At 42.4% G+C, this 24814-nt stretch overlaps 1 protein-coding gene across 1 annotated transcript in view; it reads left to right on the forward strand.

Moving 5' to 3' along the window:
- RXFP2 (relaxin family peptide receptor 2) overlaps positions 1 to 24814 on the forward strand; it is a 65443-nt gene that overhangs the window by 28387 nt on the left and 12242 nt on the right. The window contains exons 7-14 of the mRNA XM_030309964.1: positions 10580 to 10651; positions 11232 to 11303; positions 12882 to 12953; positions 13995 to 14066; positions 17715 to 17786; positions 19240 to 19311; positions 22615 to 22686; positions 22798 to 22869. Of these exons, the coding sequence (XP_030165824.1) occupies positions 10580 to 10651; positions 11232 to 11303; positions 12882 to 12953; positions 13995 to 14066; positions 17715 to 17786; positions 19240 to 19311; positions 22615 to 22686; positions 22798 to 22869 (576 nt within the window). The remainder of the gene's footprint in view (positions 1 to 10579; positions 10652 to 11231; positions 11304 to 12881; positions 12954 to 13994; positions 14067 to 17714; positions 17787 to 19239; positions 19312 to 22614; positions 22687 to 22797; positions 22870 to 24814) is intronic.

Below are 24814 nucleotides of genomic sequence, written 5' to 3' on the forward strand. Positions count from 1 at the left end.
TTGCATTCCCACCAACAGTGCAAGAGGGTTCCCGTTTCTCCACATCCTCTCCAGCATCTATAGTCTCCTGATTTGTTCATTTTGGCCACTCTGACTGGCGTGAGGTGATACCTGAGTGTGGTTTTGATTTGTATTTCCCTGATAAGGAGCGACGCTGAGCATCTTTTCATGTGCCTGTTGGCCATCTGGATGTCTTCTTTAGAGAAGTGTCTATTCATGTTTTCTGCCCATTTCTTCACTGGGTTATTTGTTTTTCGGGTGTGGAGTTTGGTGAGCTCTTTATAGATTTTAGACACTAGCCCTTTGTCCGATATGTCATTTGCAAATATCTTTTCCCATTCCGTTGGTTGCCTTTTAGTTTTGTTGGTTGTTTCCTTTGCTGTGCAGAAGCTTTTTATCTTCATAAGGTCCCAGTAATTCACTTTTGCTTTTAATTCCCTTGCCTTTGGGGATGTGTCGAGGAAGAGATTGCTACGGCTGAGGTCAGAGAGGTCTTTTCCTGCTTTCTCCTCTAAGGTTCTGATGGTTTCCTGTCTCACATTTAGGTCCTTTATCCATTTTGAGTTTATTTTTGTAAATGGTGTGAGAAAGTGGTCTAGTTTCAACCTTCTGCATGTTGCTGTCCAGTTCTCCCAGCACCATTTGTTAAAGAGGCTGTCTTTTTTCCATTGGATGTTCTTTCCTGCTTTGTCAAAGATGAGTTGGCCATACGTTTGTGGGTCTAGTTCTGGGGTTTCTATTCTATTCCATTGGTCTGTGTGTCTGTTTTTGTGCCAATACCATGCTGTCTTGATGATTACAGCTTTGTAGTAGAGGCTAAAGTCTGGGATTGTGATGCCTCCTGCTTTGGTCTTCTTCTTCAAAATTCCTTTGGCTATTCGGGGCCTTTTGTGGTTCCATATGAATTTTAGGATTGCTTGTTCTAATTTCGAGAAGAATGCTGGTGCAATTTTGATTGGGATTGCATTGAATGTGTAGATAGCTTTGGGTAGTATTGACATTTTGACAATATTTATTTTTCCAATCCATGAGCAGGGAATGTCTTTCCATTTCTTTAAGTCTTCTTCAATTACCTTCATAAGCTTTCTATAGTTTTCAGCATACAGATCCTTTACATCTTTGGTTAGATTTATTCCTAGGTATTTTATGCTTCTTGGTGCAATTGTGAATGGGATCAGTTTCTTTATTTGTCTTTCTGTTGCTTCATTGTTAGTGTATAAGAATGCAACTGATTTCTGTACATTGATTTTGTATCCTGCAACTTTGCTGAATTCATGTATCAGTTCTAGCAGACTTTTGGTGGAGTCTATCGGATTTTCCATGTATAATATCATGTCATCTGCAAAAAGCGAAAGCTTGACTTCATCTTTGCCAATTTTGATGCCTTTGATTTCCTTTTGTTGTCTGATTGCTGATGCTAGAACTTCCAGCACTATGTTAAACAACAGCGGTGAGAGTGGGCATCCCTGTCGTGTTCCTGATCTCAGGGAAAAAGCTCTCAGTTTTTCCCCGTTGAGGATGATGTTAGCTGTGGGCTTTTCATAAATGGCTTTTATGATCTTTAAGTATGTTCCTTCTATCCCGACTTTCTCAAGGGTTTTTATTAAGAAAGGGTGCTGGATTTTGTCAAAGGCCTTTTCTGCATCGATTGACAGGATCATATGGTTCTTCTCTTTTTTTTTGTTAATGTGATGTATCACGTTGATTGATTTGCGAATGTTGAACCAGCCCTGCATCCCAGGAATGAATCCCACTTGATCATGGTGAATAATTCTTTTTATATGCTGTTGAATTCGATTTGCTAGTATCTTATTGAGAATTTTTGCATCCATATTCATCAGGGATATTGGCCTGTAGTTCTCTTTTTTTACTGGGTCTCTGTCTGGTTTAGGAATCAAAGTAATACTGGCTTCATAGAATGAGTCTGGAAGTTTTCCTTCCCTTTCTATTTCTTGGAATAGCTTGAGAAGGATAGGTATTATCTCTGCTTTAAACGTCTGGTAGAACTCCCCTGGGAAGCCATCTGGTCCTGGACTCTTATTTGTTGGGAGATTTTTGATAACCGATTCAATTTCTTCGCTGGTTATGGGTCTGTTCAAGCTTTCTATTTCCTCCTGATTGAGTTTTGGAAGAGTGTGGGTGTTCAGGAATGTGTCCATTTCTTCCAGGTTGTCCAATTTGTTGGCATATAATTTTTCATAGTATTCCCTGATAATTGTTTGTATCTCTGAGGGATTGGTTGTAATCATTCCATTTTCATTCATGATTTTATCTATTTGGGTCATCTCCCTTTTCTTTTTGAGAAGCCTGGCTAGAGGTTTGTCAATTTTGTTTATTTTTTCAAAAAACCAACTCTTGGTTTCGTTGATCTGCTCTACAGTTTTTTTAGATTCTATGTTGTTTATTTCTGCTCTGATCTTTATTATTTCTCTTCTTCTGCTGGGTTTAGGCTGCCTTTGCTGTTCTGCTTCTATTTCCTTTAGGTGTGCTGTTAGATTTTGTATTTGGGATTTTTCTTGTTTCTTGAGATAGGCCTGGATTGCAATGTATTTTCCTCTCAGGACTGCCTTCGCTGCGTCCCAAAGCGTTTGGATTGTTGTATTTTCATTTTCGTTTGTTTCCATATATTTTTTGATTTCTTCTCTAATTGCCTGGTTGACCCACTCATTCGTTAGTAGGGTGTTCTTTAACCTCCACGCTTTTGGAGGTTTTCCAGACTTTTTCCTGTGGTTGATTTCAAGCTTCATAGCATTGTGGTCTGAAAGCATGCATGGTATAATTTCAATTCTTGTAAACTTATGAAGGGCTGTTTTGTGACCCAGTATATGATCTATCTTGGAGAATGTTCCATGTGCACTCGAGAAGAAAGTATATTCTGTTGCTTTGGGATGCAGAGTTCTAAATATATCTGTCAAGTCCATCTGATCCAATGTCTCATTCAGGGCCCTTGTTTCTTTATTGACTGTGTGTCTAGATGATCTATCCATTTCTGTAAGTGGGGTGTTAAAGTCCCCTGCAATTACCACATTCTTATCAATAAGGTTGCTTCTGTTTATGAGTAATTGTTTTATATACTTGGGGGCTCCGGTATTCGGCGCATAGACATTTATAATTGTTAGCTCTTCCTGATGGATAGACCCTGTAACTATTATATAATGTCCTTCTTCATCTCTTGTTACAGCCTTTAATTTAAAGTCTAGTTTGTCTGATATAAGTATGGCTACTCCAGCTTTCTTTTGGCTTCCAGTAGCATGATAAATAGTTCTCCATCCCCTCACTCTCAATCTAAAGGTGTCCTCAGGTCTAAAATGAGTCTCTTGTAGACAGCAAATAGATGGGTCTTGTTTTTTTATCCATTCTGATACCCTATGTCTTTTGGTTGGTGCATTTAATCCGTTTACATTCAGTGTTATTATAGAAAGATACGGGTTTAGAGTCATTGTGATGTCTGTATGTTTTATGCTTGTAGTGATGTCTCTGGTACTTTGTCTCACAGGGTCCCCCTTAGGATCTCTTGTAGGGCTGGTTAGTGGTGACAAATTCCTTCAGTTTTTGTTTGTTTGGGAAGACCTTTATCTCTCCTTCTATTCTAAATGACAGACTTGCTGGATAAAGGATTCTCGGCTGCATATTTTTGCTGTCTAGCACCCTGAAAATCTCGTGCCAATTCTTTCTGGCCTGCCAAGTTTCAAAAGAGAGATCCGTCACGAGTCTTATAGGTCTCCCTTTATATGTGAGGGCACGTTTACCCCTTGCTGCTTTCAGAATTTTCTCTTTATCCTTGTATTTTGCCAGTTTCACTATGATATGTCGTGCAGAAGATCGATTCAAGTTACGTCTGAAGGGAGTTCTCTGTGCCTCTTGGATTTCAATGCCTTTTTCCTTCCCCAGTTCAGGGAAGTTCTCAGCTATTATTTCTTCAAGTACCCCTTCAGCACCTTTCCCTCTCTCTTCCTCCTCTGGAATACCAATTATGCGTATATTATTTCTTTTTAGTGTATCACTTAGTTCTCTAATTTTCCCCTCATACTCCTGGATTTTTTTATCTCTCTTTTTCTCAGCTTCCTCTTTTTCCATAACTTTATCTTCTATTTCACCTATTCTCTCCTCTGCCTCTTCCATCCGAGCTGTGGTGGTTTGCATTTTGTTTTGCATTTCCTTTAAAGCGTTTTTCAGCTCCTCGTGACTGTTCCTTAGTCCCTTGATCTCTGTAGCAAGAGATTCTCTGCTGTCCTGTATACTGTTTTCCAGCCCAGCGATTAATTTTATGACTATTATTCTAAATTCACTTTCTGTTATATTATTTAAATCCTTTTTGATCAGCTCATTAGCTGTTGTTATTTCCTGGAGATTCTTCTGAGGGGAATTCTTCCGCTTGGTCATTTTGGATAGTCCCTGGTGTTGTGAGGACCTGCAGGGCACTTCCCCTGTGCTGTGGTGTATAACTGGAGTTGGTGGGCGGGGCCGCAGTCAGTCCTGATGTCTGCCCCCAGCCCACCGCTGGGGCCACAGTCAGACTGGTGTGTGCCTTCTCTTCCCCTCTCCTAGGGGTGGGATTCACTGTGGGGTGGCGTGGCCCGTCTGGGCTACTTGCACACTGCCAGGCTTGTGATGCTGGGGATCTGGCGTATTAGCTGGGGTGGGAAGGCAAGGTGCACGGCGGGAGGGGGGGCAGGCTTAGCTCGCTTCTCCTTAGGTGATCCACTTCAGGAGGGGCCCTGTGGCAGCCGGAGGGAGTCAGATCCGCTGCCGGAGGTTTGGCTCCGCAGAAGCACAGAGTTGGGTGTTTGCGCGGAGGGAGCAATTTCCCTGGCCGGAACCGGTTCCCTTTGGGATTTTGGCTGGGGGATGGGCGGGGGAGATGGCGCTGGCGAGCGCCTTTGTTCCCCGCCAAACTGAGCTCTGTCGTCCGGGGGCTCCGCAGCTCACCCTCCCTTTGTCCTCCAGCCTTCCCGCTTTCTGAGCAGAGCTGTTAACTTATGACCTCCCAGACGCTAAGTCGCGTTGCTGTTGGAACACAGTCCGTCAGGCCCCTCTGCTTTTGCAAGCCGGACTCGAGGGCTCTGCTTGGCCGGCGAGCCGCCCCTCCGCCCCGGCTCCCTCCCGCCAGTCCGTGGAGCGCGCACCGCCTCGCCGCCCTTCCTACCCTCTTCCGTGGGCCTCTCGTCTGCACTTGGGTCCGGTGACTCCGTTCTGCTAATCCTCTGGCGGTTTTCTGGGTTATTTAGGCAGGTGTAGGTGGAATCTAAGTGATCAGCAGGACGCGCGGTGAGCCCAGCGTCCTCCTACGCCGCCATCTTCCTGCGCCTCCCTGGAATCACTAATTTTGATAATCCAGGCCCCAATTTCTCCTAGTGAAATAAAATAGGGATTGACCTTAATTGCCCAGGTCAGCTGGAAAGTTCTCCAAGTAAATGTTTACTTCTACTTTGAGAAAACTTAGATGCCACATCATCACCCAGCTGAAGCTCTCCTGATGCAAGGTGCTATTTGATGCTATTTGAATCAACGAGGCAAGCTGACTCTCCCAGAGGCTCAGAGAAAAAAGATTAGGGGACCCTCATCAGGAAACACTCACTAAGTGTTTATCCTAGGCAGAGTACAGCACAGTTCCTTATATTTATATATCACCTTTTAAAGTTCACAAAGAATCCCAACATTTGGAATTCTCACTCGGACTTTGAGCCCCATAATCTGCGATGTGGGGGTGGGCATTACAAGGTTCTTTCAGGAATAAGGATACCTATTCTAGAGAAGAGGGATTATTTGTTCAAAGGCAGTCAGCTGACAAGTATTAGATCTTGGCCTCAAAGCCAAACCTCTGACTGTGATCTTTTGGAAGCTTCACTGCTTGGTCCAGTCTCAGAATATTGTTCCTGTTGATGAAAACGTCCATTAACCAAGCTTTGATTTGAACATAACACAGCGTCTTTACAACCATTACTTAAGTATCATAAAGCAGCTCATGAGCTCAGCCATCCGTCCTTAAACCTCCTACCCCCACCCCCTTTTCTCCACTCCTCAGTCTCCCCTGCCACTCCTTCTCCAACCCCCAACCTCAGTCATGCCCTTCTCTCTCCTGTCCTTCCATTCTTACCTTCTCCTTCCCTATTCTGCATTACAATATCCCAAATAGCCAATGTGGCAAAACCAAAACCATCCCCAGGAAAAGGTGTCTGGGGAAGAAAGAAATGAACGACTCCCAGGATCCTTGGAAACATCCCGCAGGAGGGTAAAAGCTGACAAAACCACATATTCATGCATTCTTTCAACAAACATTTGTTGATACCTGCCGGGCTCCAAGTACTGAGGATACAGCAGTGAACAACACATGTGAAAAGCCCTCTCTTCATGGAGTTAAAGGTGCAGCGGAGGAGGATAGGCAATAAAATAGAAAATACATAGTTTGTTAGATACCGATGAGAGCCATGGAGTAAAATAAGCCAGGAAGGTCATGAGGGTGCGCTGAGCAGAAGAAACTTCAAAGAATACACCAATAAATTTTGGCCTGTCATGTAAATCTACTACTGCCAAGGGTGTCTTTAAAGCTCCCCATCTTTCTTAGACTTACGCCATGAAACTGTTCAAAACACACCCAATCAGTCCTCTACTTAACCGTAATAGTTAAAGCTGGCTCTTATCACCCTGCATATTCCACGAGTCTCTTCCAGCAGACTTCTCCCCCAAAGGATGTGGTTTCAAATCTGATCATCATCCTGGTCACATTAATCTGTATATGTTCACCTACACTTGCCTTCCACGTAGTATCTAGGATAAATGTAATATTGTCACTGTGACACGGGCGGGGACGGACAGACGAAAGCTAGCAAGACTTCTTTTCTAAACTCTATATGCTCCAAGCTTACATTTGATATTTTGGTGGCTATTTCATACTTGTAACTCTTAGCGGTTATGCTTCTAAAATTCCCCATCCCGTGCCATAGGTGTTTCTGCAAAGTGATGGCGTCTCCATCCCGCATCTGTGCACTTGGCATTTGAGAGCTAGTTGTAGGTCCATAAATGTAACCCTGTTCAGTTTCAACCTGTTAGATTCAGCTTTTCTTATCAGACTGTAATGAACTTTTTGGAAAATTCAACATATTCACTATGACTATGGTGAATATTCATATAAATATGAATATGACTGCTGAGAGGTCCGCATTCTGTCACCTGAAAATTGGATGAACCATCTTTACCCAAATCGTGGAGTAAAATATTGAAGAGGACAGTGCCAAATACTCTTTCCAGAGCCCTTCATCATGTCCTTCAAACAATGTGTATTATTCTTTATTTTGGCCACAAATGCATCATAAAGCCACTTGATCAATGCATGCTAGACATAGAAGCAGTGTCAGCCACTGTTGGTGTTGGACTGATCAGTTTTTCAAAAAAAGAAAATAAAGTTAGTCTGACATGACTTGTTTCTCATGAAGTGCCCTGTTCATTTTCTTCTTGAGGTATTCACAGGCGGTTTCCTAAATAGCTTGTTTTGTGATTTTGCCCAGAACCCACATCAAGCACATCTTACTATACAAATTGGAATATATCCTAAGAGATCATTGACTCTAACGTTGAGTGACTCTGTGGTCTAGAATGTTCTAAATAGTCAGTGGGTTGAGGTCATTTAGGCAACCAGAAGAATAAGTTCATAAATCAAAATGAAATTTTAATTGCCAAGTGAATAAATGTTGTTGAACTTACCTGAATGTTTTTACTATTGGTCAGATTATCCATTTTAATAATCTTTTAAAAATATCAAGCCTTTCTAATGTTGGGGGGGGAGGGAAGAGATTTAAGATGACCTTTCAAAGAAATAAAATAGACTTTAACAGTGACTATATTACTCTATCACCACTACCATGGAAACCAGCAGCAGCCTTCCTCCTCATTGTGCCATAAACCTTACATAAATTAGGAATTTCTTCTTCAACATGGTTCTAGTTCAAAACATTCATTGGCGACAAAATATAATTCAAGGAGTCTGCCTGACTCATGAATACAAAATGTTGCATTAAAAAATAGCCTATAAACATGCATGTCATTAAAGCATTTATTTGCTTTAGTTTCAGGTACATAAATTCCTGGCGTTTCTGCTTGAAAAGTCCTGACAGCTGAAACAGCAGGAATTCATGAACCAGTAAGTTATTCTTAGAAAAGCCATTCAGTGGAAAGTATATTAAATGGGCTCACATCTCGGCTCTGAATAAAAAGAGGACACCACTTGCCAAACTGTTACGGTTCCCAATTTCCCCTCGTAGTCACCAAGCTACTATTCTACAAAGAAGCAAGGGGACGCTACAGGATGAAGTTAAAATTCAGTAGCCTAAGTCTGAGACAGGGGACTTGGAGCTCCAGTTCTCTGGGAGATGCCAGCAAGCTGAAGCCCAGCAGGTGACTAGAGGCTCTTCCTTATTTAAAGTGTTGGGGTCTTGGGGCACCCGCGTGGCTCCATCGGTTGAGCGACCGACTTCAGCTCAGGTCGTGATCTCGCGGTCCGTGAGTTCGAGCCTCGCGTTGGGCTCTGTGCTGATGGCTCAGAGCCTGGAGCCTGTTTCCGATTCTGTGTCTCCCTCTCTCTGCCCCTCCCCCGTTCACGCTCTGTCTCTCTCTGTCTCAAAAATAAATAAACGTTAAAAAAATAAGTAAATAAAGTGTTGGGGTCTCAATTCATGTCAGGGAAGGCAGACAGGCTGCACACATCCAGTGAGTCATGCAGGTGGAAAGCACGGAGCCAAATGCACAATTTATAGACTGAGCCCATCTCTTCAAGATTGACAACATGTAGGTAAAATGCGCATGGCAATTTTGAATTCATTATATTTTTTAAAGTTTATGTATTTATTTTGGGAGAGAGAGAGAGAGAAAGCACGTGCACAGGTGCACACGAGTGGGGGAGGGGCAGAAAGCCAGGGAGAGAGAATCCCAAGCGGCCCCGCCCTGTCAGCCCAGAGCCCCACACAAGGCTCCATCTCCCGGATGGTGAGATCATGACCTGAGCTGAAGTCAAGAGTCAGACACTCAACCTACTGAGCCACCCAGGTGCCCCTTGCATTCATTATCTGGAATAAAATATAACTAACACTAGTTAGGTAGTAAATTTTATGTTTAAGAGGAACTTCAACCTACGTATATTATAGCATTGTATTATTTTTCTATTTTCACTTACTATTGTAACATAATTCATTACGTTCATTTTCATTACATCACTCCAAGGGATTTGAAATGCCAAAACAGATATTAATCCGTACGGATTCATTCTATTCATAGCAGAACTTTAAAACCAAATGACAACGTATGCTGTAATGGGAAGCGTCTCCTCATAGACGTGGGGCAGGGCGGGGGGAGAGAAGGGGTGGAATGACACGAGGTCTCAATGGGTTTCAAGTTTACTTGGTGAGATTGAAATTGACGCTCTGTGTATCTTATGGATGTAATGCGTGTGCTGTAGTACCAACCTCTGCCACTTGGTGGAACACAGAGAAAATGACAATATCCGTTCAACACTTGGGTTTGAACTTGGGATGGATGGGTTTGCTGATAACTGGGAGCTGACATCGGCTTTACCTCGCTACCTTGAGGGCTGAGGGCTTCAATATCCTGGCACTCCTATAATGGCTTCATAATTCAAAGGCTGGGAAGCTTTGCTAGAGAATAGTTATAGTATAACAAAATTCAAAGTACAGCCAGCTGCCAAAGGAGCACGTGTTCTACTAATGGTTTTGCACTGAAGTCTCCTAACAATTAAGGAAGTGTTGTGTGAGATTTTAGGAACTGAACCAGATCAAAATAAGAGCTAGGGAAGCCATTCAAAACACTATGTAGTCATTAGTCACTATTATTAGTGTGGATATTTCCTGCTCCTAAATACCTTGAGAAAATACGGATTCAAGGCTAAACTCCCATTGTATCAGAAGCGCAGGGAATGGAAATTATTTTACTTAGATACTCCCAACAGTGCTATTATTGAATCAATACTATATTGGTAAATTGCTTCAGGGGGTAAGTAAATCGTGACCCTGTGAGCTGAAGTTGAGATACTAACCTCAGCTCCACTACGGATGCAGCTGTGACCTTGAGTACCTCACTAACTCCCTTTGTGCTTCCGGCTCAGCATCTCGCGATAGAAACAAATGAGACTTGCCCTCTCCTTTTTTCATGGGAATAGAATGAAGAGAAATGGGGAATTAAAGGTGGAACTCTGTGCTGAAAGAATAAAAAGCTCAGCAGTGAGACACGGGCCCGGGCCCATCTCACATGGGGAGCATCATCTGCAAGTCAGAATAAGAAAACCGCAACACAAGCCCACGTCCCTCCTCAAACTCGTCACCCGGGAGCTCAGCGGGGCAGACCAGAGACGCCCAAATCTCACTGCATGGTTGCCAGTGGGAAACAAGCGTTGGTTAGTTTCACAGCCATCTCGTGGGCGACACCACCACCACCCGACATAAGAGTAGGACTTGGGACTTCATAAACCAGTTTCGCCAATTGTCTTTAGATGAATCAAGTGGAGACCATGTGCCACAACTCGATAAAGTACCTACACCCTAATCACATGGCTCTTCTGTCTCGTTCCCACCAGATTTCTTCAGCATAATTGTATTACGCACATATCACGGAGAGCATTTTTTGGATTACATAATCTGCAAATATTGTGAGTAACTTCTTTACAACTATGAGTACAATTTTAAGCAAAGACTAAAAGAGTAGAAATGGCACTTTTTAAAGGCTGGACTTGGCTATAGCAAAATGGGAGAAATAGGTTACCAGAAAGTACTTAGATGAGTTATTAACCTAACGGAATTATTAAAAGATTCCTAGTTTTACCAGAAGACAGAAACAAAGGCTCTCCTGAACCTTGTCTTCTGAAGTTTGGGTCATTTCCACAATATTTTAGCATTTTTTTTCTAACCCTTGCTAACTTACCTATCTGTTTTCTTAAAATGCTAGTCTACTAAGGATGTGACCAAAAGTGACAGAAGCAAAAATCACCTACTCTTATACTCTTAACAGAATATAATATCCCAACACGTTATTTGTGGCCAGTTTGCTGGTCCTGGCCCCAGTGTCATACACACCAGGCTCGTGGTTATCTGTATCTTCTTATCCAGCTGAATGCTTTCAGAAACAGATGTCCCTACTCCATAATCATCATCAGCGGCTCATATTCTGATTATATGTGACTAAAATGAAGTATTGAGTTTGCCTAATTGACTCGCTCATGCTATTTATAGGTATCTCAGCCACAACTGTATTACAACTCTCAGACCCGGAGTATTCAAAGACTTACATCAGCTAACTTGGCTGTAAGTATCCTAGCTTTTCCTTCAGAAGATCGGATAGATCAGATAGACTATATATGCTTATAGTCTCCATCTATTTATGTATCTTGTTTATTACACTCATTTTTCTGATTGTCACATCATCTGGGGCACATTACCCAAGCAATTCAGATAATGGCATGCCAAATGGTAGTTGTGTGCAAAGGAACCTGTGCCGTGCTTTTTCCACGTGGCTTTCTGAGCCATGTGTCCATCCAGTGTTGATCTATTCCAGCATTTCTCAACCTCAGCTCTATTGGCATTTCATCTAGAGAATTCTTTGATGAAGGGGGTGTTCTCTCATATTTGGGGATGTTTAGCATTATCTGCAGTCTCTATCTCACTAGATGCCAGTGGTACTGGTTCCCAGAGGTGTGACAACCAAAGATGTCTCCAGACATTCATTTCAACGGACCTCTGTTGAAACCCACTGACCTAGAAAGTAAGCAAGTTAGGGACCTTTTAGAGTTCCAGAGCATTCATAGAAAAGTCCGAAGATATGGTAGCTTGTGGTGTTTCATCGCTTTCCTGGCTGAGCCACCAGCTCCCTTCTGAGGAGTCTCACATCAGATATTTGTATTTTCACCAGGAAAATGAACATTGGCCCGTTAGAAGGCTCGATGTTTCAGTCTGACACTTCTGTAGGTCAGATTGGTCTGGTGGAAAAAGCCAGAACTTCAACTTTATCCAGATCCTGCGTATGCTGTGGGCCTCTGTTAATGTTCCAGGCAACTTTCTTAATCTTCCTGGGCTGCTTTATTTCTCATCTGTAAACTAGAAGCACAGCTCCTTTTTAAGAGTGATGGCGTGAGGATTAAATCACAAGGCAGATATAAACTGCCACATGCAGAGCACCTGGCATATCGCAGGTGTCTAATGTCACTTCCTTCTCCAAATCCTACTCTCAGGAACCGCTGAGAGTAAGAGGAAATGGTACCTGGCTTCAAAGGCAACAGGAGGAAAGAAGGCATATTTCCCCCTTAGTCTATTTCTTTCTAGGAAAATACCGTATATGGTTAGAAATGGTTATTTCAATATATGAGTATTTTCACGCTCTCATCCTCAAAGCTCCTAATGAGCTGGTTGGTACAGACCTTATAAATGCATCATTTAAACACCACGAGACCAAAGAACCATTTGTGATTTCCTATGAATTTTTTTTCATCCACTCTTCATTCAGTCAATCAGTAGGTCAAAGCATTTGTGGAGCCTGTATTCAGCCAATTAATAATTCAGCTTAAGCTGGATTCAAGTATCCAGAGGTGAAGGGTCTGTCTCTTGTCTTTAAGTCCAATGGGAGGCGGATGCAGTCAGAGAAAACAATCAGGACGAACCCCTCGTAAGGGCTGGGACAGGGGGTGGTGGAAATTTGGAGGAAAGAGCTAGGAAGGACTCTTAGGGAAGAGGACGGGGAGCCAAGTGTGGACGGGCAGGAAAGAGGAGAGCAGGTGTTGGGAGGCAGGATTGTCACGGGCTTTATATTGTTTCCTGGTTTCATTTCACAGATGTCTCTAATGGTGGAAATATTTTTGATATGGTTTTTTTTTTTTTTTTTTTTTTCAGAATTCTAGATGACAATCCAATAACCAGAATTTCCCAGCGGTTGTTTACTGGACTAAAGTCCTTGTTTTTCCTGTAAGTGTTCATCTACCCTTCAATACATCTGTCTATAAATTGCAGCGACATCTAACACTAGCTTGCAAAATGAGTTTTAAAAACCTCAAGCCCGTTAACATTTTTATTAGTCAAAACCTTTCCTGTACCTCCAGCCACAGTTACTGTTGTGACTTCCTAGCCTTGGCTCGTGGTATATTTTAAACCTACTGGTTGATTAATTTTCGATCTCCTTTACTTTCCTTTAATCTTAAGGCACGTTTTACTTGCAGTGGTTGACCAAAGATAGTATTCACTTTTATCTCCTAACTACATTTAAATCTATCAGAATCTCCTGGGAGTTCAGCTCCGACTACATTTTTAACAGAGGGAAATGTGCCTTTGCCCAGCAAGAGTCTCTAAACATTCCAAAACCTTTGTCCCACTGACAGAGCTGTTCTCATAATTACATTCTCACTGTTTATTAATACACTGAAATGATTTATCAGCAGGGGATTATTATGTTCCTTTATAGTTCATCGCATGGCATCATTATTTTTCCATTTGTCAAAAGGGACCACAATATCATAAATTAATCGTGCAACTTAACATGCTGATGGGTTGTTTTCTTTCCCCCAGTGCCCCCTGCGATCGCTTCTTAGATTTAATGCAGTTTCCAGTGTGGCCCCTTAATACTGTAAATGATTTGTGTTTCCCTTAAGAAAAAACTTTGGATGTAGGATGTGGAAATGATTACAAGTTTGAAGTTTACAAGGAAAATTACCATGAACTTCAAAATTATTACTCAATACATACTTTTGTTTGATCTCGTAAAATTAAAGCGCATAATATTTATTCCCAGGTTATATATCATACTTTTGCGCTCAGCCTCTTTGACATGTGCTTTCTTATCTGTGCTATACATATATCTAGAGACCATTTTGAAGAAGTAGTTATGTTTTTATTTTTTATCCTGCTATACTGATTGTAGCATGCAAGTTTCCAAATTGTGGAAACAGTAAAAGTGCTGTGCTTAAAGGGGCATATCCTTTTGTTTCTAACTAACATCTTCTTTGTGCAAAGGTCTATGGTTAATAACTACTTAGAGGCCCTTCCCAAACAGATGTGTGCCCAAATGCCTCAACTCAACTGGATGTGAGTATGCATTTAGGAGCTAATTTGTTCTTAAGGAAACCAGCCCTGAAGTTAATTCATGATTACATAAAAAGCCCATAAAAAAGCCCATCTTTCCAAAACTGAAATCTGATTATGTTATTTCCTGGGTTAAAAATCTTTTGAGGGGTGCCTGGGTGGCTCAGGTGATTAAGCGTCCGACTTTGGCTCAGGTCATGATCTCACGGTTTGTGGGTTCGAGCCTCATGTCGGGCTCTGTGCTGACAGCCCAGAGCCTGGAGCCTGCTTCGGATTCTGTGTCTCCCTCTCTCTCTGCCCTTCCCCCGTTCATGTTTGTTCTCTCTCTCTCTCTCTCTCTCTTGCTCTCGCTCTCAAGAATAAATAAACGTTAAAAAAATTAATTAAATTAATTTAAAAAGAAAAATCTTTTGAGAATTCCCATGGGTGTGCAAGTTAACTTCAGACTTGCCCCTTGAGCACCCGAGACCCCCCATTTGTATCCCTTCCTCCATCTAGACTACTACCCGGCTCCTCCTATGTGCCTTCCTTCCAGATGCACCAAACTGCTATAATCAGTTCCCTGAGCACATATTGTTCCTTCAATTAGAAAAGTCTTTCTCCTTTATTCTTTCGGTCAACTCCAAAATTTCGGTTAACTCCAAAAGTCAGCGTAAACATCCACTCTAGGAAGCTCTCACACCAACCAATTACAGTGACTGCCTCTGTGACTCCTTTGTACCATGGACCGGCTTCCACCACGGCACCCATTCCCTACACACCTATCTCGGTTCTACTGTCACCATCTTGCCTGTCCCCACCCCCCCCCCGTTCTGTAAATTCTGTGAGGGCAGAGACCCACCTTGTGATGTATACCCCAGCGTTTGTACACCAACCAGCACATAATAACTGCTCAACAAACCTTTGTTAAGCCAAAGTGCTAAACCGTGTCCACTCCTTGTTAGCTTTCAACCAATACTTGTTTAAAACGTCTACTTAATTCATGGCTTCACCACCACTACTCACCCCTCCCTGTCACCTTCATCTTCAAGGTCTCCTGAGACAGGCAGTTTGGGCACCCACAGTGATTTCTTGCCCTGTACAATGCTGGTTGTACTGTCCCGCAGAACTCTTCTCACTGTCAAACCAGGAGACTCGATACTCCTAGGATGATAAAATTATAGCACCTCAGCCTCTGGTCCTTTCTGAGCTAGCCTCACAATTACTTTCTACAACTCTTAGGGGTCCTTATGTTTATATGGACTTTTATTTATTTGCATACCTGTTATCAAAGACTTCTAAAGCCATAGAGGTCTCATGTAAGTGTGCCATTCCTGAAGTGGAAATAATGATCTGAAAAACATGAGAATCATACTTGTTAAGAATAGGTGGGGGAAAAAAAAACACTTAGAAAAGACAAGACATAGCTGCACCATGGAAGCAAACAGGAAAGAGTGAAGGTAGCAGAAAAAGATCAGGGCCCGAGCCTGCCTCTCCTCCAATGAGCATCAGCAACCAGGAGGAGAGCAGGAACCAGCATCAGAGCCCCGGGTTCTGGTATAGTCGTGATTTGAGGCTCCCTCAAACACGAGGGGAAAAATAGACACCCAGTGAAAATATCATTAGTAAGATTGTCCCATCACACCTGAGAAAGGGCCTTGAAACCAAGAGGACAGAACTGAGAGGTCAGACCCAAAAAAAACCCTTACAGGAAGGAAAACCCATACCCTGGCCAGGCTCCCACTCCCTCACTTGCCATCGGCAGGGCGATCGCTCGCAAGTCCTTGCTGCTATACTTGCGAAGTGTGAAAAACACTTGTTCCCATCCCACCGAGCAATATTTGGGCTTTTAAGAGAGTACAGTGTTTACTACTTTAGCCACAGTATTTTCAGAGGGAAAAAAACTATCAAGTTCCTACCAGACCATCTGGATGGGTATAAAACAGGATTTAAAAGGAAATGACACACGACTGGCGATTTTAGTGTTAACGTGAGAAATGTTCACAGGCGGCAAAACAGCTATTGTCATATATGGGGAAGATTGTAAGAAGCGGACTATAAAAAGGGGTTAGGAGACTTGGCAGGAAAGTCTCCTCTTCCTCATTCCTCGGCACCGGGGGAAGCCGTAATGTCAGAGGGCTCCTGGGAGGGTCCCTGATCACGTAGGATGCCGCTGTCACAAAGGATCACCGGCAGAATGTCACAGCTCCCGCGCTCCTCAAACAACACGAGGCCTTGTTAGGACCTCAGTCCTTTTTTTTTTTTTTTCCTTTTTTTTGCAACGACGTGGATGGAGCTAGAGGGTATGATGCTGAGTGAAATAAGTCAGAGAAAGACACATACGATACGATCTCACTCATATGTGGGATTTAAGACACAAAACAAATGAGCAAAGAAAAAAAACAAACAAACAAGAGAGAGAGAGCGACAAGAAACAGACTCTTACCTACAGGGACCAAACTGATGGTTACCAGAAAGGCGGGTGGGGGGAGGGGTTAAATAGGCCAAGAGGACCAATTGGGGGGGGGGGACCTTTGTGATGAGCACCAGGTGTTGTACGGGAGCCCTGAAACACCTGAAATGTTGCACACCTGAAACTAATATAACACTGTATGTTAACTATACTCAGATGAAAAGGCCTCAGCCCTAGAGTAGCAACGGGACGGAGTCCAAGAGTCTGCATTTCTCAGCAGTTCCCAGGTGACGCTGAGGGCTGTCCCAACCACCTTGGAGCAGCGCTAACACTCAGCATCGGGGTCTCAGAGGCAGAGCAGAAAGAGCGGTTGTGGTCATCGGGCAGAGGGATACAGATGCCGGACTCTGGGATTTAGTATCTGGAAGATGATTGTGCCTGAGTGTCTCCTTAATCCAAAATAGAGACAAAAGTATCTACCTGCGGCCAGGGGAAAGTGAGAGTGGAAGGATCTATGACGCATGGTTTAGTGTCCAGACTTTAGACAGAGAGACATCTGAGTGAGAAGGTCAATTCTACTGCTTACCAGCTGCGCGGCCAGAAATTAAGTGAATTCCCAACGGCCTCACTTTCCTTATATGTTGGGGGGAGGGATAATACCAATTTAGCAAGAGCGCGATTATGCACTCAGAACAATATCTGACACCATAAAAGTCTAGTAAATGTAGTTGCCGCTATTATGGTGGCAATATTATAATTAATAGCATGGTATCCGGCACAGAGAGAAACACTCACTAAATGTTGAGCTGCCCTTTCCCTCAATTTTATTAAGCTCTAACATTAATTGGAAGGGGAAAAGAAGCACAATATTAATTATATTAACCTTGTAATAGTTGGGAAGAAAGCATAAACACTGAAATGAAGTAAAGAATAAAGTTCAGGGACGCCTGGGTGGCTCAGTCGGTTAAGTGTCTGACGTCAGCTCAGGTCACGATCTCGTAGTTCATGGGTTCGGGTCCCACGTCGGGCTCCATGCTGATAGCTCAGAGCCTGGAGCCTGCTTCAGATGCTGTGTCTTCCTCTCTCTCTCTCTGCCCCTCCTCCACTCATGCTCTGTCGCTCTCCGTCTCTCAAAAATGAATAACCGTTAAAAAAAATTTCTGTAAATAAAGTTCAGAACTGTTATGGCCACAAAAAGCGCCTCCAGACATGTGATTCGTGCAAAAACATTAAACATATCTTTCCCCCGTGCATTTTAGGGATTTGGAAGGCAATGGAATAAAATGTCTTACGAATTCCACCTTTCTGTCATGCAATTCACTCACAGTGCTGTAAGTATACAATGAAAATTAGTGAACAAGGGGAAACTCGATAGATTTGGAAGTCAAAAGAAAACACTGACAAGGAATTTTAAAATAGTCTTTTATTTACAGCCTCGGTCTGGAACTACACTCCTAGAAAACACACCCACGGGTTGATGGATTTTGACGGTGGGCCTAGCCTTCAGTTGAGCTGCCCAGCAGCTAGGTCTCCAGCTGTCCCCCTTCTTGCTGAGGGCAATTGTTATTTCACTGCATCCTCTCAGCTGAGCCGAGCTGGTGTCTAACCCCGTGATAACCAAGGAAATGAGATCATGTGTGAGAAAATGCTTAGCTCTACAATAATGAGTGCTTACTGCCAGGGGCACTTATCCCTTGATGTCTGTCGCTCTCTCTAAAGAAAAAAAAAATGATAATTTTACTCTTTAGGGAAGAATATCTAGTGTATTCTGATCTGCCAAAGATTCTGATTGGTGATTGGGATTGCTGATTGTGTTTTTTTTTTATTGGGCGGGGGCGTTGCCCATGGGTTGGTTACGCCACATTTGCACTGGTGAAAAAAACACAAGAATTTTGCTTTCGTTTTAACCAATAGTTTTCCACGTGTAGTAAGCAGTTAGTAATGTCTGGTGGTTTCACAGGTGGTTGGAAAAGAAAAATTGGAGTATATTCATTTGTAGTAGTCTAACCACTGTTGTTTTTTTTTTTTTTTTCACCAAACTAAGAGATGAGGTTATTGCCAGGCTACATATTTATCAGTCAGATTACAGACCAGCATATTGAATGAGAAAAGAGGGGCTATCCCACTCAGAAGATGCAAATAGTTGACCCTTTTTCTCGTGGGTAATGAGAGAAAACACTGGTAAACTCAACAAATTACCTTGACACTTTCTATTTTACAGCCCCGTGTAGCTTTTGAATCACTGTCATACTCACGAGCTCTCCTCTGTAGGGCAGGTAGCTGCCAACCCCCTCTTTTTACCGTAGGTCTTGAAGAATTCCATTTCTAGACAAAGGAAATGTAAAACCAGTGCCCTCACCACCACCACATTTAAAATCCATCTGTGGCCCCATGGGTTCAAACTCTGTTCTTTCTGGCCTTCTCCTAAGGAATATGCCTTACACAAGGCAAACCCCGCTCTAAGTATTAACGGGGTCGAAATCTGACATTACATGTGTGTTGGGAAGTAAACACTTTCTGAAGCCATCAGAATGGAAACCAAATGCAGCCTTAGAGACCACACTCAGCCCCTCACATTACCTATGGCTAGCGTTTCCTGGAGAGAACACGTAGATATCCTCGGCGAGAAACTCCTGCCTTGTGCTCCACACCAGATCACGCCTCACTTTGAGACTTCACAGGAGGCCTTGAGAAATCACACGCGGATCACTGGCATCTCCCAATGAGGACTGATTCTTACCGCAGACACAAACCAACAGTGCTGACTCTCACCATGTCTTACAGGTTTCTGCCTAGAAATCAAATTGATTTTGTTCCAGAGAAGACATTTTCTTCATTAAAAAATTTAGGAGAACTGTAAGTAGCATTGTCTACTAGGAAAATAGGATTGCTTCTTCCAAGATTATAAATTTAAATGACTAGTGAGGCTTCTTTTTCACTAGTGGCAATCAAATCCTGCAGACTCCCGGATATTCCAAATCAATTAAGAAAACCAACATTATCCTAAAGCCTAAAGCAAATTAAAATTAAACAGTGGGCTTAATACGGATTTAGCCTACGCTAATTTCTCTGGGTGATTTCGTGTGTGTGTGTGTGTGTGTGTGTGTGTGTGTGTGTGTGTTTTGGAGCAAATGGGCTTTCTGTAACTCCTTAAACTCAAGGATCATTATCTCTAATGGCTGGCATATAGTTAACTCTCAGTAAATGCTTGCTGAATGAATGACTGCAATAATATTAATCATGACTGAACAAAGGAACAAAGATGCTTATTATCCCTTGAGAAATTATGACTTCTAGAGCAGATAAAACAAATACTAATGTCTAGAATGATCAGGCTTATTGAAAAATGTGCAGAGAGATCATGGAGCTTTTTCTGTTCAAATATATGTTTTGTAGAGCTAAAACTTTTAAAAGCATCTGCCTTGCGATTAATTCACTGCTACCCACATAATTGTGTGTCATTGGAAGTTAAAACTCAGTCTGTTACATTATAATTAGTGGTGATTAGGATACAGAACTCCTCCTCCTGATCTGAAGCCTAAAAAATGGAAATGAATTTCTTAATTAATCTCTCCCCCCTTCTTTATACCTTGCTTTGAAATACAGAAAGGCCTGGGGAAAATAACTCAGTAAGAGTCACTTGAAAACGAATTCATGAATAATTAAGATAATTCAATCTCATGTATAAGTATCACAAACCAAATGCGTATATATTTACTAAGTGCCTAGTATGTGAAAGACACGGATTAGAACTACAAATATTGTCATTCTATGGCACAAAGTGAAAGGCAGCTCCCTTAGAATTGCTCATTCTTCCTCATGAGGCTTTAGGGGTTTGCTAGGGATTTGGGTTACAGGGTGGGGCAGGTGAACAGCCCAGGACGAACAGGAGTGATGTTTTCGGTACAAACTTAAGGAGATGGTGGTACAGAGTTCGTATTTTGAAAACTATTCAAATCCTCCTTTTATCCTACACTTTGGCAGAGCTCCACACACCCCGGCCCCTCAAAAGAGCCATTAGCTTGCGTTGTGAAAGACCACCAATAATTCATTCCAATCCACTAGTCCCCAGTAAGTGGAAAGAAATTCAGAAGTTTACAGAATTAACTTGAACAAGGTATTTTTAACTCCTCAGTTTACAACAGCATTAGATAATTTTCCTGAGCCATTGTGACCACAAACGCTGCCTGGAGAGGAATCAAACAGACTTAGGGGAGGCCACTAAAGCCCTTTCCCCTACGAGACTGTACTTTGTTTTTCAACGTGACCCTTAGCAGGATGTTTTCTAGCTGTACAAGACATCATCGTCTTGCTGTGTGGTCACGCTCTCGCTGACCCATGTGTGCCTGTGGCTGTCCTTCTGCGCTACAACCCTGGGGTTCTCTGCTCACTTACAGCTCCTCAGATCAGAAGTTTCCAGCTGGCGGGATGTCTACACTTGGGTATCATGACAGCTCCTCAAAAGCATCTGTTACAATTAATGTATAGATGACTCTTACCCCCCTGTCAGCTTCTGCCCCTGAACTTGCCATCTTAGTGGTATCAGCATCCTTCCTGGCAGCCAGGCTCAAAGCCTCTTCCTTTCTTTCCGACCCTCATGACCCTTCATGTCCCATCGGACTGTGAGCCCTGGCTGTGCCCCCTTAAGCGCTCGTCTTCTTTCACCTGGTCCAGGGCCAAGCCTCCTGCCTGGTCTCCATCCTTTTACTCCTTGACTTTCCATGCTTCTGACAGAACTGTCTTCCCATAATGCAGAGCATAGTTTGCCCCTGTCCTTCTCCATATTCTCACTCCTTGTTGCTAGCTCTCAATGTTAATGTTCAGAAGAATCACAAGGGATACTGGCTTTAAATGCACGTTACCAAGCTCCCCCCACTCAGAGATTATGAAGTGTTAGTCCTGCTGGAGTGGGCACCAAGATAGTTCTTTGAGTGGGCACCCAGGATTTATAAGCATCTTCCTTGGTTCTGATGCCTGGGCTATGCTCTGGGAAGTACCGCCTTGGAATCTGTTCAGGGCCCTTCCATTTTGTCTCCATGCTTATTTCCAGGCTCACTTCTCCTACATCTCCCCATACTTTCCATCCTTCACCCACGCTGGGCTATTTACCAACTAGAGAGGATGTCATCGAATTCCAAGTTTCTGTTTCTCTGAGCCTGGTTAACCCTCACCTGAAAAGCTGTTCTTCTATTCTGCCTATGAAAATCATAAAGCTTTGTTTACACAGTTCCTAATTTCCAACTCGTTCCTCTGTTTTCTTTTGTCAGTAGGTCTGTAATAGCACCTGCTTCATTCCGTCCTTGTTTTATAATCTAGTTGCTTATTCTAATTGTAAGCTTCTTTAGAAAGATATCTAAGTCTTAAGTTATTTGTAGCTCCCACCTATCCAACCATCAACAGCTCCAAAGCATCAAAAATAGATAAAATCTTTTGTTTGACTCTTAAGCAATTGAATGTCTGTTTCACTTCTCAATACCTTCCCTGGTTCAGAAGCATATTTTGGACTCTTAAAGATTCCTGATTCCTTCTGATCCTAGATAATCCTTTTCTACATTCTCTAGAAACACTTTGCCATGATTCTTCATGGATTGGACGGTACTGTGATACTTTGTTCTAAAATTTTAATTTCCTTAAAAAATAGTACTATAACAAAATAGATTTAAAATGCATGAACTTACCCATTCAAGACTATCTGGGAAGATAATGTGTGGCCAATACCATCTTAGTTGGAATGCAAAGTAAGTAAAGGCAAAGGTCTTGGCCTCAGAAAGCTTCTGATAGAGTTGGATGAATAAGATATCACATACTTGAACCCAGGAGGAATCACAAAAACAAATGAATGATCGAAGTGTACAAAGAGTACCTGAAACAGAGGAAATTAATCAAAGTAGATATTGAAGCCAGGTTGGGAATGTGTTGGAGAGGGACTGAGAGGAAATTCCAGACAGGAACTGGATGAGCAAAATGTCACACGTCTGAAATGATGGAAAACATATCCATTTGGCTGACTCACACAGCACTGTTTTGTAACAAGTTATCAGGATGGTTAAATTGGACCCTATTTTCTTACGTCAAATGGGATGGTGATAATTGTGAAGAGTAATACCCAAGTCATTTATTTCCAATGTAATTGCTTTGGGTTTTCGCTGTCATCAACAGGGACCTGTCTAGCAATATGATAATGGAGCTACCAGCCCACCTTTTTCAAGACCTGAAGCTTCTACAGAAACTGTAAGTTCTTCTTCCCACCCACCATCATCAGATTTAAATGGCAACATCTTGAGCTTCCAAAATAATAACATCCTGATGCTTCTTTCCTTCCTCTTTCTAATGGTACAAAAGGAATCTGTCGTCCAATCCTCTTTTGTATCTCCACAAGAACCAGTTTGAAAGTCTTAAACAGCTTCAGTCTCTGTAAGTGAAATATAACGGTATATTGATTATCATTTGAGTGGATATAATTTACTTAGAACCACGTTTATTTTTAAATGGGTACTTTATGGGGCGCCTGGGTGGCGCAGTCGGTTAAGCGTCCGACTTCAGCCAGGTCACGATCTCGCGGTCCGTGAGTTCGAGCCCCGCGTCAGGCTCTGGGCTGATGGCTCGGAGCCTGGAGCCTGTTTCCGATTCTGTGTCTCCCTCTCTCTCTGCCCCTCCCCCGTTCATGCTCTGTCTCTCTCTGTCCCAAAAATAAATAAACGTTGAAAAAAAAAAAATTTAATAAATGGGTACTTTATGCAGAGAGCTCTTAATCTGAGCCCATGCCATCAGACAATTGTGAATATCATTGTTACCATCACGTATGTGCTGAAATGACAACAAAGCCACCTGTTTTACCATTTAATCTGTTGCAAAGACCATTTCCGTGTCCGAAGCTACATGTACCGGGTTCGTATGGAAAAATCTCATCCTACAATTTTCCCGAAGAATTACATTTTCAGTAGGCTGGTTACTGAACTGTTGGTAAAAAGCAAATTATATAAGACTTGCCTGCTTTTTCCTTTCCCATTTGCTACGACAGTCTACTTGACATTGGTCTACGGTGCATGCTTTTTCTATTTCTACCAGTAAAGAAAAAAATATCCTAGCAACATGAACATTCAGACACTTAATGTTGCTTCGTATTTTAAAATTTCAAACATATTAGTGTCAAGAACTCTGCCAGTTCTCCTTTGAACTTCCTCATCCCTTTTCTATGAACAGCCATTGTTGGTTCAAATTTGTTTTTACACAGAGAACATATGCATTACCTGATCTCAGCCTAAAGCCTTCGCACATTTAATTCTAAAGTCTAATTCTTAATATCACTTTTTCTTCTTGCTAAATAATTTTCTTTTGGCAATTAATGCCAGATTTAGGTTCTCTTTCAACATGCTCTCTCTCATTAGTAAGCATCCACCGATGAAAAAAGACTTTCCTCATTTTGTTTGAAGATTCATTGACATGTTGATTCCACAAACATTTGCCAGCCATCAGCTTACCTGTAGCGCTGTCTTAGGCATCCAAGATATAATGACCTCTGCCCTTTTGGAAACTATCGGCTATGAACCAAATGATCAAATAATCCATGTAGAGCTAAAACTGCGGTAAGTCCAGGAGAAAGCCAGAGAGAAAAGAAAGAAGAGGGAAACAAACCCTCTAAAAACGACTCGAGTTTCCTGCAGCACGGGGCCCTGTGATGATTCTGGAGTATAATTGTTCCGCTAGGTTTCATTTCTGACTGCCAAAGAAAAGGCAGTGCTATGAAGGAGTCAACGGACAAGGAAACCTCAGAACCATGTCAAGAAATCCCTCCTCAGATCAAGCAAAAAGAAACTGAGTAAGAATCAGACAGCTTTCGAAAATAACCATGAAAAGTAAGAGGCTTCTGTCTTTTTAGATTTTCCTCTCTCCATCTGTTTCCTGAGAACATGGCGGGTTCCCTTAATTCATGCCACCCTAAAGAGTCTTCAAAGAATCCGTATTTGAAGAAGCTTCTGGATAAGTGAGGAGTATAGGAGTTCCCACTGCAGCCCTCTGAGGACATCTCATGGGGTCTGGGAAGGAAAGGCATTATACTTCCCACTACTATCTTAGGAACGCTTGTTCAGAGTTGGAGCCCTGCTTACCGCTTCCCTGGTTTTCCACCCTAACGACCCATAGGCCTGGAAGAAACAACCGCATTTGAATCCAGGCCCCCACAAAAGTCACTTCAGTGATTGGAACTACCAGCTCCTGTCAAACCCTCCACAACTCGCATGTCGTGGTCCATAAAACCAAACTGTGCAGCCAATTTCATGATCACACTAATCACCACTGCCATTTTTAAATCAAAGAAACGCATGAAAATGTCTTATTAGAATTAATTCTGCACTTCAAG

Source organism: Lynx canadensis, chromosome A1 (genome assembly GCF_007474595.2).
Source record: "Lynx canadensis isolate LIC74 chromosome A1, mLynCan4.pri.v2, whole genome shotgun sequence".
NCBI classification, from domain to species: Eukaryota; Metazoa; Chordata; class Mammalia; order Carnivora; family Felidae; genus Lynx; species Lynx canadensis.